The sequence below is a fragment of the Lepisma saccharinum genome, chromosome 27 (assembly GCF_977018435.1).
Source record: "Lepisma saccharinum chromosome 27, izLepSacc3.1, whole genome shotgun sequence".
In the NCBI taxonomy this organism is placed as follows: domain Eukaryota; kingdom Metazoa; phylum Arthropoda; class Insecta; order Zygentoma; family Lepismatidae; genus Lepisma; species Lepisma saccharinum.
The window spans coordinates 9,592,831-9,608,292 of record NC_139255.1 but is presented as its reverse complement, the minus strand read 5'-3'; the positions used below and the strand labels follow the sequence as shown (position 1 = coordinate 9,608,292).

Here is a 15,462-nt window from a genome sequence, read left to right as displayed (position 1 = left end):
GAGCTACAGACTTTATGCATTTTTCTTTCAACTGATGCGTTTCCTTGTCTCTGTGTTTCGTGCACCATTGGAAGCAATGTTTTTGCACATTGCCTAAATTCAAAGCACTGTGGCACAATTTGTTCTAGGTGCTAGGCAGGATTGATCATCTAGGGGTGCTGAGGGGGTGCGGAATGAAGTTTAGGGGGTGCGACGTTGAAAATAAAGAAGAAATGAAATATGCATGCATATTTTAGTCCCTAAATCAAAATATGAATCAACTTTTAGAAGGCATGTTCATGGACGTCCGCAGGATTTTTTTCAGGGAGGGGCAAGGAAGGTATTTTTTTCCAGGGGGGGCCAACGAAGACAAATTTTCCCCAAAAATAGTGTTGTTCCCTAAAACAACATTGCTTAAATTTGAATTTATGGTGTTCATGCAATAATTAACACATATTATTGTGTCTAAAATGAAATTATATGTGTGAAATACATATTTTTTGGTTGACTTGCCCCCCCCCCTTTCCGGACGCCCATGGGCATGTTTGATAATATGCTAATTAAACTGAAGAATACTAGCGTTAGTAGCGAATACTCACGTTAAATAATTTCCCGAGAACGAGCTGATGACAGGGGCGGTTACTGATATTGTTACAGTGTTGCACAACGACCGGATATTTTACCATGAAATTTCATACCTTTTGTTAGTAATTTTTTTCATAATTCTCTTTTTAAATATATTGATCATAAAAATTAATTTTGCCCTTAATTGTTTCAAAAAAGCTAATTCCATTATGATATATATTAAAAGAAGGAGGCAAGCTGCGAAATTTCACAGTATATGAGTAGACGCACAGGTGGTCGTTGCAGCGCTGCAGCAAACGCGAGATTTCTACAGCTATTGCAGCGAGGTTGAGGTTCCTATTCCTGGGCTTCAGTCGCCTCGTCGTTGCAGAGGGCAAAGATAAATATTTTCTTTATGTTGAATCTTAACCTAATTTACTAACCTTACCACCAATATATATATATATATATATATATATATATATATATATATATATATATATATATATATATATGCCACTTTAAAATATAACTTATCGTACGGAAATAGGATGCTCTTTATTTTTCTTGACGTTATGGCGCGCGGATCTTAAAGGCACCAAGATTTATTGACATCGTTGCGATATTTGTGTACTGTTGTAAAATCGTTTTCCCACCGCTACCGACGCTTGAAAATAGCAACAATTAAAAGTTGTTCAAAATACTGATTAATATTAGTGGGGTGAGTATTCCAGTCCAATCACAAGCATCGATTTATCAGAGTTTTCCTTCAAAATATTCAACAATTGAATCAGAACATTAAAATACTTCTTACGTAATCACAGAATACAGCTTTTCTACACAATAGTTTTGCCGAATAAATTCAAACTTCAAAATTTGCATAATTTCCATGATAAATATACTCCATGAATGCGTAGCCTGCGTAAGACAAAACACCGGAAAAGTAAACAAAATTAAACCGATACTTTCCGATACTGATACATCGGCATTGGCTTAGCCCAAATACCGGTTGGGCCATAAGTCAGTTGTCACTAGAAATTGTTAGACTTTGTTTTGCCTATCGTAATGGAAGTCAGTTGTGAACTTGACCAGTGCGTATTACCCAATATACGAATGCTGGGTAATACTCACTAGTGTATTAGCAATGTTATTTTATTATTTTCTAGGACCAATATTCAAATTAAATTAACATTTGTTGCACAATAGCCTATAGGCCTATACCGAGAATAGTACGATATGTTTTTAAGTTGAGCATGGTTAAAAATAAGGTCCTTGGTGTAGATTTCCATTGGTTGATTCATTGATTTGATTTACTTGACGTCACTTTTCTACCACTTTTGTCCAATCGCGAAGATGAATGATGAAAAGATTAAATGAATGAAAGGAATACCACAAACACATATGGACAGCACACAAGTTCCACAAAAGATTAGGGCTGTGGATCCAGTCGCCAGAGCCTCGTTTGACTGTAAAATACACACAGAAAGCTAAATGCATCATATAGATTGATGCACCAGAATGCATCGATTGATGCACTAAAGTGTGTTTTATGCCGTCTTCAAAAAAACACCAATGTGCATAATTTTATTCAAGTGAGGATTTCTTTCAGTCGAGATGCACTTCAATGCATCAGTTGATGTCCTTGATGCACCTTCCTGCATCTTTTTTTGGATGATGAACTTAAACGTCTGGTCTGAGCCGCAGAGTTTATGAAGCTCAGACGAAACGTTTAAGTGCATCATCGAAAAAGATGCATTCTGGTGCATCAACTGATGTATTGAAGTGCATCGCGACTGTAATAAGTCCTCACTTGAATGAAATGATGCGCTTTGGTGTTTCTTTCACGACATACAAAAATGCATCCAAATGCATCAAATGTGAATGTGATTCTTTGAAGAAGCCATAAAACACACTTTAGTGCATCAATCGATATGATGCATTTAGTTCTATGAGTGTACAGCCCAGAATGCAAAATGTGGAACGAAGGATGGAATTTGGGTGACTTCAGAAAAGGTCACCCTCTTACACCCCGATGTAGGTTTTGAAAATTACTATCCATCACTCTGTCTTGGTCAACAATAGGAAACGCTTAAGATACTGTTTCAAAATCGGATAGGTGTTCCAAATATTTACACATGTTGTTAACAGAGTTATTAAATTCTAATTGGTTCTATTGGGTTCCGCTGTAAAACCGGTACCTTTTCCTCGCACAATTTAAATTCGGTCCAAGTTGCGTATTATTTCATTGAAAAAATGTTCCAGGACCGTATTTAAATTGATCCGGAAAAAAGTTCCTGGACCGTATTTAAATTAATCCGGAAATAAAAGGTTCCTGGACCGAATTTAAATATGTACTTTAAACATAAAACAGTTCATTTACGGTATAAAACCCATTTACGCTTCCTTATTTTCTCTCCTGGGCCGGAATTGAATTTATTTAAAATTCCTGGACGTTTAACAACCCTGGTTGTTAGTAATTATACACGTATTTTTGTACGAAACAACTCTTGCAGGTTTCGTGACTCGATCCGACGCAAGAGCCAAGTTTGATTCATTGACTTAGGATATTTTACATCACTTTTCATCCACTTTTGTCTAATCGCGACGATGAGGATGAGCAATGATATGATGAAATCGCAGATGGGACACTAAGAAAATTTATGCCCAGGCCGGGATTCGAACCCGGTATCGACGTCAAAGAGGTAGGCACCCAAGTTCGAGAGTCGACCTAGGTCTCGGCATTCTTCATCAGCTTCATCTACGGTAATCATCACTGAACGCCACGATTATTCAGTGGCAGATATGCAACCTAAAACAACTGCAGAATACAAAGAATTCTTACTTCAGAACAAGTTTGCATTTCAAACTCACTTGTTACAAGTGGGAACTATACATGGGCGGGGGTATACAGTTGTTACTAGTCATTGCTGTAAAACATTGTGATTTTTACTTGCACGTTCCTTAGTATAGGGTAAGGACGGGGCAAACGGACACTGGGGCAAACGGACATCCCCTAAGAGAAGTACGAATATTTTCGGTTCGAAGTTAGCAACAGTACAGCAGTTTGAGTTTTGTACGAACCTGAACGTTTGAGAGCAGTTGTGTTGAGCATCGGAAGAAATCGTAAAGATAAAACGCGAATCCAGCATAAAAACCTGACCAGGTAAGCACAAAATGTACGTGCAAAACCTTGAATACTAAAAAAATGTGTTGCGAACACAAGGATTGCATAGGTTACTATGGTCCCGCCGAAGTTGTGATTTGAAGTGTGGTGAAGGCAGTGATTCTTTTATATATATACACGTGTTGACAACATTGTGCTGCTATGTGGTGGACTTTTGCGGAATGTAAAGTCAAAGGCTACAAGTGGGGCAGGTGGACAGGTTGCCCTTGGGGCAAACGGACATAGATGAATTGTATTGCATTTAACTATTTTTAGATACTTTGTGATTGAGATACTAATGTATATTTGACTCAGTAATTGAAATGGCAAGTGTAAATTGTATAGAATGCACTTTGTACCCTTCAAATGTTTGTGTTTCTAATTCAATGTGCCCTTGTTACAGGATGGTGAGACATCGAGATCGAACAATGCTGTAAATGGGTTCAATGCTTATGGAATATATCCCATTAATCCACAACGACTGCCTGGGCATGTCTTTGTTCCTGCAACTGTCCATGTTCAAGATGAGCGATCATCAGAGCCTACAGCAAGAGAAGAGGATGTGTCGTCTCGTGCAAGTTTTGAGGAGCTAAACCCTTTCTGAGACCTGCAGCAGGAAACGCAAAACTGGGCAATCGTATCTATTGAGGGATCCTTCCTTCATCGCTTGCCTCAAGGACAAAAAGCTGTAAGCTGCAGCAAAAAATCAAAGAAGTTTAAACGCACCACAAGTGATGAGTGCCGTAAATGCAAAGATGTGTACCACCAGGGTCAAAATTGGGTGCAGTGCTTAGAGTGTTCTCTCTGGTTCCATGTAAATTGTGTTGCAAAGGGAAATGACCCATATTATGTGTGTTGTTATTGTGAGAGTGATGATAGTTCATAAATCATCACGTGCCTATCTGCCCCGATGAAATGCCCCTCTGCCCCGAACGTGCGGGGTAAACGGACACTGCCGCATCCGGGGATTAATCAGACTATTTTGAGACAGATGTTCATTTGCTTGCATACTATGTGCTATCATGTGTTAACTGAAGGTTCACACCTTTTATGCCAATAGTTATTTTCATTTTTTAATAAAATATTTCACAGTTATTTTGAAAATTGTGCTTAGGGTGTCCGTTTGTCCCGTCCTTATCCTGCCCCCGGATATTTATGGGTAGACAAGCTTTACTCTATTGTCAGGTATATTTCGATCTATTCGGGTGGAGGCATTCCTTCCCTGTTTAAATATTGGTAGTAAATATGCTTAAACTGAGGCTAAACACATTACCAGTACCAGTGGCTGCGATTTTGTTCCAAATCTGGGAGGGGGGGGGACAAGGGCCAAAACTGGAGAGGCATGGACAGTTTACTTTTCCTTTACACATAAGGTTTAGCATATTGCGGGGGGAAAAGTAGACCCCTAATCGCCGCCACTGACCAGTACAGGTCCAATCATAATCACCAGGGAAGGATTTATAAAATTTGTGCCAAAGCACTCTCCTCCGTGGTCTGCCAACATTATTATTATAATTATTATTAAAATTAACATGGCATTTCACTTGAAATAGCTGTTCTGTATTAATAACACTTGTAAACTTTAAAAATAAAGGCACATCTAATTAATTTATTGTCATTAATCTGCACTGTGCATTTTGGTACACAACACTAATACCGCACACTAACCAAAGCAAAAGAAACCCACGCTACATTACTGTAGCCACACTCGCCCTGAGCTGAGAAACAAAGATGTTGATTTCAACCGTCAATATCCCTTCACTTGACTTTCTATTGGTGGCATTCAAAATGTTTGCATTAGTGTCATAGAGGATCAATATTTTATATTTGAGCACTGTTACGCGACCTCTGGAAATAGAGTTATGATGTAAAAATTATTTAAACTCTAGAAAGTAATTCGTTTTACGTTCTTTCATGAAATATGCAAGTTAAAGGACTTGACAGTTTTATTTTGCTATTATAATATTAAAGACAGTGGCGGGGATTAGAGGCGGGGCAGTCGCCCCCACACTTCTGCTCCAGCGCTATGCTAAAACTTATGTACAAAGGGAAATATACTGTCGTTGCCCCCCAGATAAGGCACCTTGTCCCCCTGGTTTTGAAACACAATCGGCGCCACTGATTTAAGAATTTTCATAGTCGATGGACTTTTGTTACTTCTGGCCCTTCGGCTCCTAACTTTTGTGCGCCCCCCCCCCCCCCGGACTTGTGGAACCTAGTCTACGGCCTAGTGGAAAATCTCCCCTGATAATCACCATCGGGCAGGCCTCCATTACGGAGTGGTTATCACAGCAGGGTACGACGCCAGGCTTCCAAGGTTCGAATCCCGGCTAACATGGCTGTTTGTGAGTGTCCCTGTAGCAGCGGCGGCGACAGGATTAATCATCTAGGGGTGTTGAGGGGGTGCGGAATGATATTTAGAGGGTGCGACGTTGAAAATAAAGAAAACATGAAATATGGATCCATGTTTTAGTCTCTAAATCAAATATCAATCAACTTTTAGTAGGCATCTATGATAATATGCTAATGCAACTGAATAGCATATATAATTAACAAAAATGACCGTGACTGAAATGTACACTTTTAGATTGACATCCATTGTTTTAAGTTCACTTCATGCACATATATTCTAATCGGGACTGGACCTACAGTTTAAAGTGGAATCCGAACCGCTATGTGTCTCCATCGGGTATCGAACCGGGAATCCCTTGATTACAAGGCACAACCATTTGATGTACAACTTTCACTTATTAATCAAATGTCAAATACGTTCTACATGTGACAACAACTGATGAGTGTTCAGTTTGTGTGAGTTGGGTCAAATAAAGAAATCCTTAGTATGCAACCTAAAGTTCTGCAATTTCAAAAATAAAATGAAGCAATAAACACGAAATCATGTAGTCACTTTCATGTAATTATCAATTCACTTTTTCAGTGGCGTATGCTGTGTCCAAGATCTGGGCTATCTCACTATGTCACGTGGTCCTAGGTTATGATTAGAAATCAGGTTGCCAACTCATGGGAAATCAGGTTGCCAACTCATAAGAAATCAGGTTGGCAACTCATGGGAAATCAGGTTGCCAACTCATAGGAAATCAGGTTGCCAACTCACAAGAAATCAGGTTGCCAACTCATAGGATATCAGGTTGCCAATTCATAGGAAATCAGGTTGCCAACTCACAAGAAATCAGGTTGCCAACTCCAGAATCACCATTATTTATTCACTCATATGAATAATTTTATTTAGAATTTCTGGTCGATTTTCCTTCTGTGTTTTATTCTCTAGACTTCAGGCTTCACAGATAGCATAGCTAGCCTAGAATATACGCTCCTGCACTTTTTTCGGACTGCTTCACTTTTCTGAAAATGTTCCTTTCCTTTATTGCCCCTCTTTTCATATGCGTTCGTTTCACATAATACATAGCCCACTTCCGTCTGCCCAAATGCTGTGATGTCAGGACAAAACGCTAAGTGCACAGCAACTTCTTAGTTAAAATCCCTTGCGCCGCACTGTCCCCAACAACGAACTGTAACATTTATTTGCGAATTTTTAGCCATTTCGTAACAGTCTTTGGAAAAAGTCTGAAATGGTACGTTTACTAGAACAAATGGTACGAATTAACAAGGAAACTACCATCACGATACAACTCGCGTTAAATAATTTCCCGAGAACTACCTGATGATACTTGAAAGCAACTGAAATTTCTGTTCCAATGCGACTTGAAGAAAGGAGGAAGAACGAGCAGGCGAACAACAAAATCGTGTATCAACAGTTCAAAGGAAAACATACAACAACTGACACTGAGCTGTATTTATTTATTGAAAAACGCAGACTACTTTAAACACAAGAATAAACAATTCTTAACAACAATTCTGAAGAAATATAGACAAGGGCTGCTGACCATTATAGACTGCCGACAGTTCAGGAAAATAAATGCGGAATCTCTTTGAGAGTAGTCTCACTTCAGTACATAACATTCGGCCCTCAATATGACAACATGACACAATATGACACTGTAAGAGGTAATGTTTTCAGAAGAATATAGGTTTTAGATAGGGGTGCTGAAGGGAGGGCGGAAGATAATTAGTGAGTGCGCAAGCACACCTTCGCGGACCCCCTGGCGCCGCCCCTGTCCTGCATCAATTCCATCATATCATCCTCATCATCGCGATGAGCAAAAAGTGACAGAAAACCAAAGTAAAAAAAAATCAATCAATTGACCACAGGAAATTACCACTGCAGCAATACAAAAACACTTTACTTACCAGGAAAAGCGGACACCGTTCACAAGGAGAACAATTAACGTAACAACCACTTGCTTGTTGATGGACATGGCGGCTTCTGTAGGTCGAGTGGCAGCCAGTGGCAGTTGATGCGTTTGGCTGCTGCGTCCCCACCAACCCGCTCTCCCCTCGGGATAAAAAATTCCCTTGTGTCCCAAAGTCTCCCGCCGAGCTGATAACTCAACAGCAGCCAGAGCGGCCGGATGAAGGTCGTTATGATTAAGAGGAGTGGAAGCGGATCAGATGTCGACAAAACACGGGGAAAAAGGCAAACGAGTATGGGAAAAGCACACACGCACTTAACAGCATCTTTTAAGTGGTCCCTCTGTTCGTTTGGTGTCAGTTGTTGTATGTTTTCCTTTGAACTGTTGATACACGGTTTTGCTGTCCTCCTACTTGTTTTTCCTCCTTTCTTCAAGTCGCATTGGAACAGAAATTTCAGTTGCTTTCAAGTATACAGCAGGTCGTTCTCGGGAAATTATTTAACGCGAGTTGTATCGTGACGATAGTTTCCTTGTTAATTCGTACTATTTGTTCTAGTAACATAACGGCATCTTTTAAGTGGTCCCTCTGTTCGTTTGGTGCGGACATTCGTGTACGTAGATGGTCAGTTGTAGAGGAAATGATTCGAAAATTTGTATCGTTGTGAAATCAATGTTAATCGTGTTGTTATATTAGTGGGTTAGAATATTGATATACGGTGCAACTTCAGTTTTCTCTTCGTGTTCTGTGCAAAAGATGACTGGACGAACACATGGACGTCCGCAGGGGCAAGCAAGGTATATTTTCCAAAGGAAGAAAACATTTCCCCATAATAGTGATGCCCCCTCAAAACACACTGCTTCAGTCTGAAATTATCATGTTCCTTATAATAACTAACATGAATTACTCTCAGCCAGCCCCCGTGGCGGTTACTCTACGACACCAGGGGTCCCGGGTTCGAATCCCGGCCTGAGCATCGATATTCGTGAGTGTTCATTCATCAATTTCATCATATCACTCATCCCCATATTCACAAATTAGCCTAAAAGTGGCAGAAAAGGCGAAGTAAAATAAAACAAATCAATCGATCATAAATTACTCTGACTGAAATGAAATTATGTAATATGTAACTTTATCGGACATTCATTGTCCAGCGGGAGGCGTGGCCCCCTTGTCCGCCCTTCCGGACGTCCATGCACGTACTGTTTTCAGTGGCGGCGATTGCCACTTATGCCCGTACTACAAGGAAAGTAAACTGCTCTTGCCTGTCCCCACCAGTAGTGGAACCCAATCGCCGCTGGCTGTGATGAGCCCGGGACTCTATGTCCTATAAAACTGTAAAATATGTATGTAATTATGTCATATAAATTGGAAAATATGTCATGAAAAATTACAAATATGTCAGAAAAATGCAGAAATATTCCCAGTAAAGCCAAAAATATGCACAACAGTATTCTCGAATTTCTCCCATACCCGATAGAGTAGAGTAGGGCCAGTATTGTACCTAATGTTATTTTTACTTTTGGCTGATTTTTGTGAAAATCGAAAAAAGCAAAGAAATGAGAATCAAACTTCTTTACTTCCTGTGCAACAATGAGAGAGAACAATTTGCCTCAATAATGTTTGCATGGCTATCAATTGTCGGCGGGATAAAAAAATGTGGTATTATATTGTTCTGTACTAAGAAAAGACGGCACCTTTCTTCCTCCGTAATGTCCATATCCTACCATCGACAGTATGAACTATCCGTTGTGCTAAAGCTACGAAGAAAAACAAAATATAAAATAACCGATTATGCGCGAGAGAATTACGAAATTATACAGAAATATGTCTTATTACAACAAAATTGAAGAAATATGTTGTGAAAACGCGAAATTGGTGAAATATGTCAAAATATGCTTTTTCAAGTTTGTCTATTTCGGCTGATTTTCATCAGATATGTAAGATCTCACCCCAATAATAGATCCGAAGCCAATTGAAAAATATGTTATAACTTAAGGTCCCGGGCCCTAGGCATATGTACTGATAAGCAAGACCTCCTGTCGGATAAAAAATTATGGATACTTGAGTTTGGACTCCAATTAAGAATTAACCAGTAGACCTACGTCAAAACGAGTTACATCATATTTTTAGCTTATTCAGTTCTGCGTTACGATAACCAATTTTTTTAAAATATATATACAGTATGCCTTCGATCCTTGACGGTCCTGAGACCAAAAAAATGCCGTTTCTTTGTGTTTTCCAAACAAACGCTCTTTTGGAATTTTTATACACAAAAAAAAACTTGTAGTCCGATCGCAATGAAATTTAAATACAGTGAAGGTAGAAAGGTTTTAAATACAATCCTTAATTTTCAGATATTTTTTAATTGGCCAAAAAAAGTTTCTTATCAATTCTGTGAAAAAACTTTTTCTTAGTATTACGTTGTCCTACAAATACGGTCTTGTTCTGAAGCTCTTTGCAGCTGTTCTTAATATCCATTTTCATTGTTAATGCCAATTGTAAAAGCGATTTTATACAGATTTTTATTTAACAGAGTAAAGATGTACGTGGGACGTGGCAACATCGCAAGCGTTTTCAGTACAGAGAAGTCCGTTAAACCGTGGAAAATTCTGGCTGTCGCTTGTTGAACATTATTTTTATATTCAAGTCTTAATTTAAAATGAAAACCATCAGTAGCTCTTGAATTACCCTTTGCTGTCAATTTCTTCATTTCAAGAAATGTAAATATAAATTAGTAGATCCCTAGTACTACAATATTCATAAGGGAACCTGTTTGAAAGTATACATTTCAATGTTGATTGATTTGGCTTATTTTGTTTTTGGCTAATCGCGAAGACCAGGATGATGAAATAAATTAAGACACTCTCACACAGGGTTGTTAAAGGTCCAGGAATTTTAAATAAATTAAATTCCGGTCCAGGAGAGAAAATCAGCAAGAATTAATGGGTTCTGAACCGTAAAGAACTTTTTTATCTGTAAAGTATTTCAATTCTGTCCAGGAACCTTTTTTCCCGATCAATTTAAATACGGTCCAGGGACCTTTTTTTCCAAATCAGTTTATATAGGGTCCAAGTTCCATATTGAAATGAAACAATACGCAACTTGGATCGAATACGGACCTGACGATAAACAATTATCCACTTGTGAGCATGAAAGACTAATCCAGGTGCTGGCTGTCTCGAGAATCTATGGTACAAGGTAGAAATGGGCGAAACGCAAACGCTGCAGTCACGTTACCACTCTCCATGTAGCCCCATTCTCTCGCGCGCGTACCTTCACTTGGTTGTAGCAGCACTTTCCGTCCCTGTTGTGATATCTGCTGGGAACACAGCAGCCTCACATTATCTCATCGACGGCTCCTATTGGCTGCGGTTCCTGGGTCGGATGCCGCAGCAGCACGTGACGGGTTTGTTTGAACTCAATCTGACGCCACAATAATATAGTCCATTCCTTTCTGTACAGTAACTCTTCGACAAGGAAGTTTTTGAACTTGGGCCACGAGAGAACAACAGCGTTTTGATTTATTACCTTGAGCTATGTTTTCTGAAACCGCAGTGACATTCCAATGTAAAACTTACTGACGGACATTTTTAGAAGGCAACTTTTAATCGGTCAACCCTGGTCCAGGAATTGTAAATAAATTCAATCCCGGACTGGGAGAGAAAATCAGCAAACGTAAATGAGTTCGTGAATAACCTTTTCATATTTAAATAATTTCAATTAGGTCCAAGAACTTTTTTCCGGATGAATTTCAATTCGGTCCAGGAACTTCTTTTCCCGCATTGATTTAAATATGGTCCAGGAACCTTTTTTTAAGGAACAATTAAAATACGGTCCAGGAACCTTTTTTTAATGAAACAATACGCAACTTGGACCGAATTTAAATTGTGCGAGAAAAAGGTTCCGGTCCTGCAGCGGAACCCAATAGAACCCATTAGAATTTATGAATTCCTGGACCATTAACAACCCTGCTCTCACAAAGAACACCCATGCACAGGCCGGTATTCAAACCCGGGACCCCTGGTTGTCATAGCATGCAGCGCTAACCACTCCACCAAGGAGTTTCATTAGCAATGTGTGGAGGAGAACTTTTTTTTATATCATTCACAGATATCCTCATTCTTTTTTACCAGGAATGTATTTTATATCAGATTTCCCAAATGGTTCCAGCAATTTATATTTTATTAATTTTTTGTTCGAGATTGCTGAAGACAAATGCTGAGTTTTGCAGGTCTCCCCGATGGCGTAGTGGTGGCGTCGTCGCTTTGTAGTCAAGGGGTCCCGGGGTCGATACCCGGTGAAGGCACATAGTGGTTTGGACCCCACTTTAAACTGTAGGTCCAGTCCCGATTAGCCTTACTTTGCATAAAGTGGATTTTTAAAACACCAAATCATTAAGGAATTCCAAGCATGACAGAGACACATACCTGCAAAAGTTCTTCATCTGGTTCAATACCAGATGCATAATGTAACCAACATTATAATTTACAATAACACAGTCAACTCAAATTATATAAACAATATAATATAGCATTTATTGAATTTGTGAGAGCTTAGAATCAGTGGACAGGTCTCGTTCCCCCTTCAGTAAATTACCCTTAAGTATGCTCCCAAAGCTGCAAATTTCACAAGAGTGCAGGATAAAATTACTTTACAACATCATACACAATCCTCAAAATACATATTTTCTACGATCAGTGGCGAAAATAAGTTCGATGCAGGGCCAGATGGTAGTTCTACGCATCGTAAGAATGGTGTCCAATAATTTAACAGAGATGCTGGAATATCTGCTTTTCTCAACTAAAGATGGCAGAATCAGTTCACTTCCTTAGTAATTTTTCTTTTTTCTGTGTTTTAGAACTGATTTATACTCAACGAACCACAATGATGTTAATTAATTAAGGAATCCAATAGCAGTAGACACGATTTATTAAAAAAACAGTTAATGATTACAAGAAAATTGGTGTATTTAATTTTTTTGTAGATTTTAAAATGACATCAGATTTGTTATATTCTGTCAGTTTCTTGGAAATATTTAAATTAAAAAGATTCATGAATCATATCGCTTTACGAAAACAGATGGCAATGAAATGTCATTTTTAAAAAATAAACTCAGATATTTTTCTTAATCGAATAACATTTATTGAAGGTAAAGGTACACGAATTTTAAAAAATAGAGAATTTTATATTCTATTGCCTTGTTTTCTATAGATGACTACGCGCAGTTCTTTCGTGTTTGTAGGTGCCTTTCAAATTGAATCACTACTATAATTATATTTATTTCTAATAAATGTTATAACTTCAATGAGAAAACTGATTAGAAATTTTTGCTCAAATTTGAAAATAATTGCTGTCTAACATATAAAGTTCCATCGCAAAACACATAACGAGGTATATTCAAAAACTTACGGAGTATTTCTATTGTAGCCAATGAAGTGGAATTGCCGACACGTATATCGTCCACTTTAATGGCAGTAAATGTATAATTTGTTTACCATTTAAGGAACATCGTAGCTTATACTCGTAGGGAATTTCAGAGGGTGTAAATGCAAATACTGCATCAATTGTTATAAACTATAATTACAATAAATTATGTTCATTGTACGTCTGGTAGGGAATTCTCTTGAAGGGCCTTCGGTGCTTCCAAGTGTTTCTAATTGCACAAAGGCAACATTTTCGGATTCATTCTGCGACACATTCATTCAAATATGTTACTATTAAAAGTTTATGGCTCTCTAAGTATTTTAGATGTTGCAGTGTTTGTTCATTTTTATGGTTCATTATTTTGTTGTAAAATTCATACATAATTAATAAAAACTTCACTTTAAATATGACCATGTTTGTAGCATTATCATTAACATCATCAGCGTAAGGGGCATAACTTAGAGGCTGACAGGACATGAACTTCAGGTCCCAGGAGGTTTAAAAAAATACTTTAATGTTAGTTTTAATAAAACTTAAAATTTAGGGGAGCTGGTCTTACTCCCGCATGAGATGATCATGCTCCACTTCTCCTATATCGGTTACCTCAAGGAAAACTCCTTTTATCTTTCTCTCTCACCACAATATTATATGAAGAAAATTAACGGCGATAAAAGTGTTATAAACTGTATGATTTTGTGTTTGGCTTGCAATATGAATGATTCTAAAGATTTTGCTCTTTCATTGTAGACAAAGTTTCATAGTTGTATACTATTTATTAAATTTGGAGAGAAGCAATTAATATTGAAATTTGTAAAAGGTAGATGGGAAATATAAATATGAAAGAACTGCACGTAAACTACTGTAATAAATAATTAAGACAGAAATATCGACTGTTCAGAACTAAAAATTTCAGAAGTTTCGCTGAAAAATCATTTTGCGACGAAAATAGTACATCAGCTAATTTTTCAAATGAAATCAAAGCAACATTTTAGTGGCATCTGTTTATGTACATGAGAATAAAGTTTTTTTCCAATAAATTCATCCAAATAATATAATTTTAAAATTTTTAAAAGTAAAAATTCATATCTGAGAATCATTTTTAAAATTAGAAGCAAAAAAATCATTGGAAACACCTATACTTGTTATATCACCATCAAACTTTGTGAATGCAAACTGGTATTTGGCAATTAATTAACTATAATCTGATTTATTGAGTAAACACCAACAAAGAATATTCATGCTCAAGGGAGAATTTGGACCAGGGAACTTGATGGTATCACTTCATTACAAAGCGATAACAGCAGTAGTTCTTCATGATATAGTATTAGTTTTGCAGAAACTGATTTAACATTAATTAAAAACCTAACTTTAGAATTGAATTTTTCAGCAGAAACTATTACCCAACCTATTCACATAAATATATAATGGTGGAAAATAAATGTTTTCACACACAAATATGAAAGTGACTAGATTAGGAAAGTCAACATACCTACTGACTTAAGTGTATGGAAGTAGGAAGTACTTTTCTTCACTCTAACAATGCTTCAAATATGCATTTTGTGAGTTCACGTGGAGCACAATGTACCAAAATTAGATGTTTAACTAAATTCAGCACGGGAAATAGATATCTCGGACATTTCTCATTAGAGAAAAACTATCATATGTTGGAAAACAACACTAAATATATAATAAGTTACAAATTGCAAATGTAATTTTCATAATATAATATGAAGGGCTCGGTTAAAAAACATGGTAAATGACATTTTGGTCATTTCTGAGTGTGTCAAGAAAAAAAAATATTAGATGCAATACTGTAGATGAATTATTTTCCATGTTGTGCTTACTAATTTCAACACGCTTCGCTGAGTCCAATGCAAATTGTATTACATGGCAATTTCACTCGAAAATTGAAGGATGGCACATTTCACTTCGTAACTAAAAAATAACCAAAATGTCACTTACCATGTTTTACACCCGAGCTCTTCAACTAATAGTTACACCTTGTAATTTGGTACAAGGGTAATTGTAGATATTATTATAAGAAATTATTCACTCTCTTTCTC

The 15,462-nt window shown here is 37.6% G+C and overlaps 1 protein-coding gene across 1 annotated transcript in view; it reads right to left on the bottom strand.

Annotated features, from left to right (window-relative positions):
• The window catches only part of LOC145980088 (glutamate-gated chloride channel-like), a 108,469-nt gene extending 100,340 nt beyond the window's left edge, over positions 1 to 8,129 (bottom strand). The window contains exon 1 of the mRNA XM_083113086.1: positions 7,973 to 8,129. Coding sequence (XP_082969212.1) covers positions 7,973 to 8,040 — 68 coding nt within the window. The 5' untranslated portion in view covers positions 8,041 to 8,129. The remainder of the gene's footprint in view (positions 1 to 7,972) is intronic.
• Between the last annotated feature and the right edge of the window lie 7,333 nt (positions 8,130 to 15,462).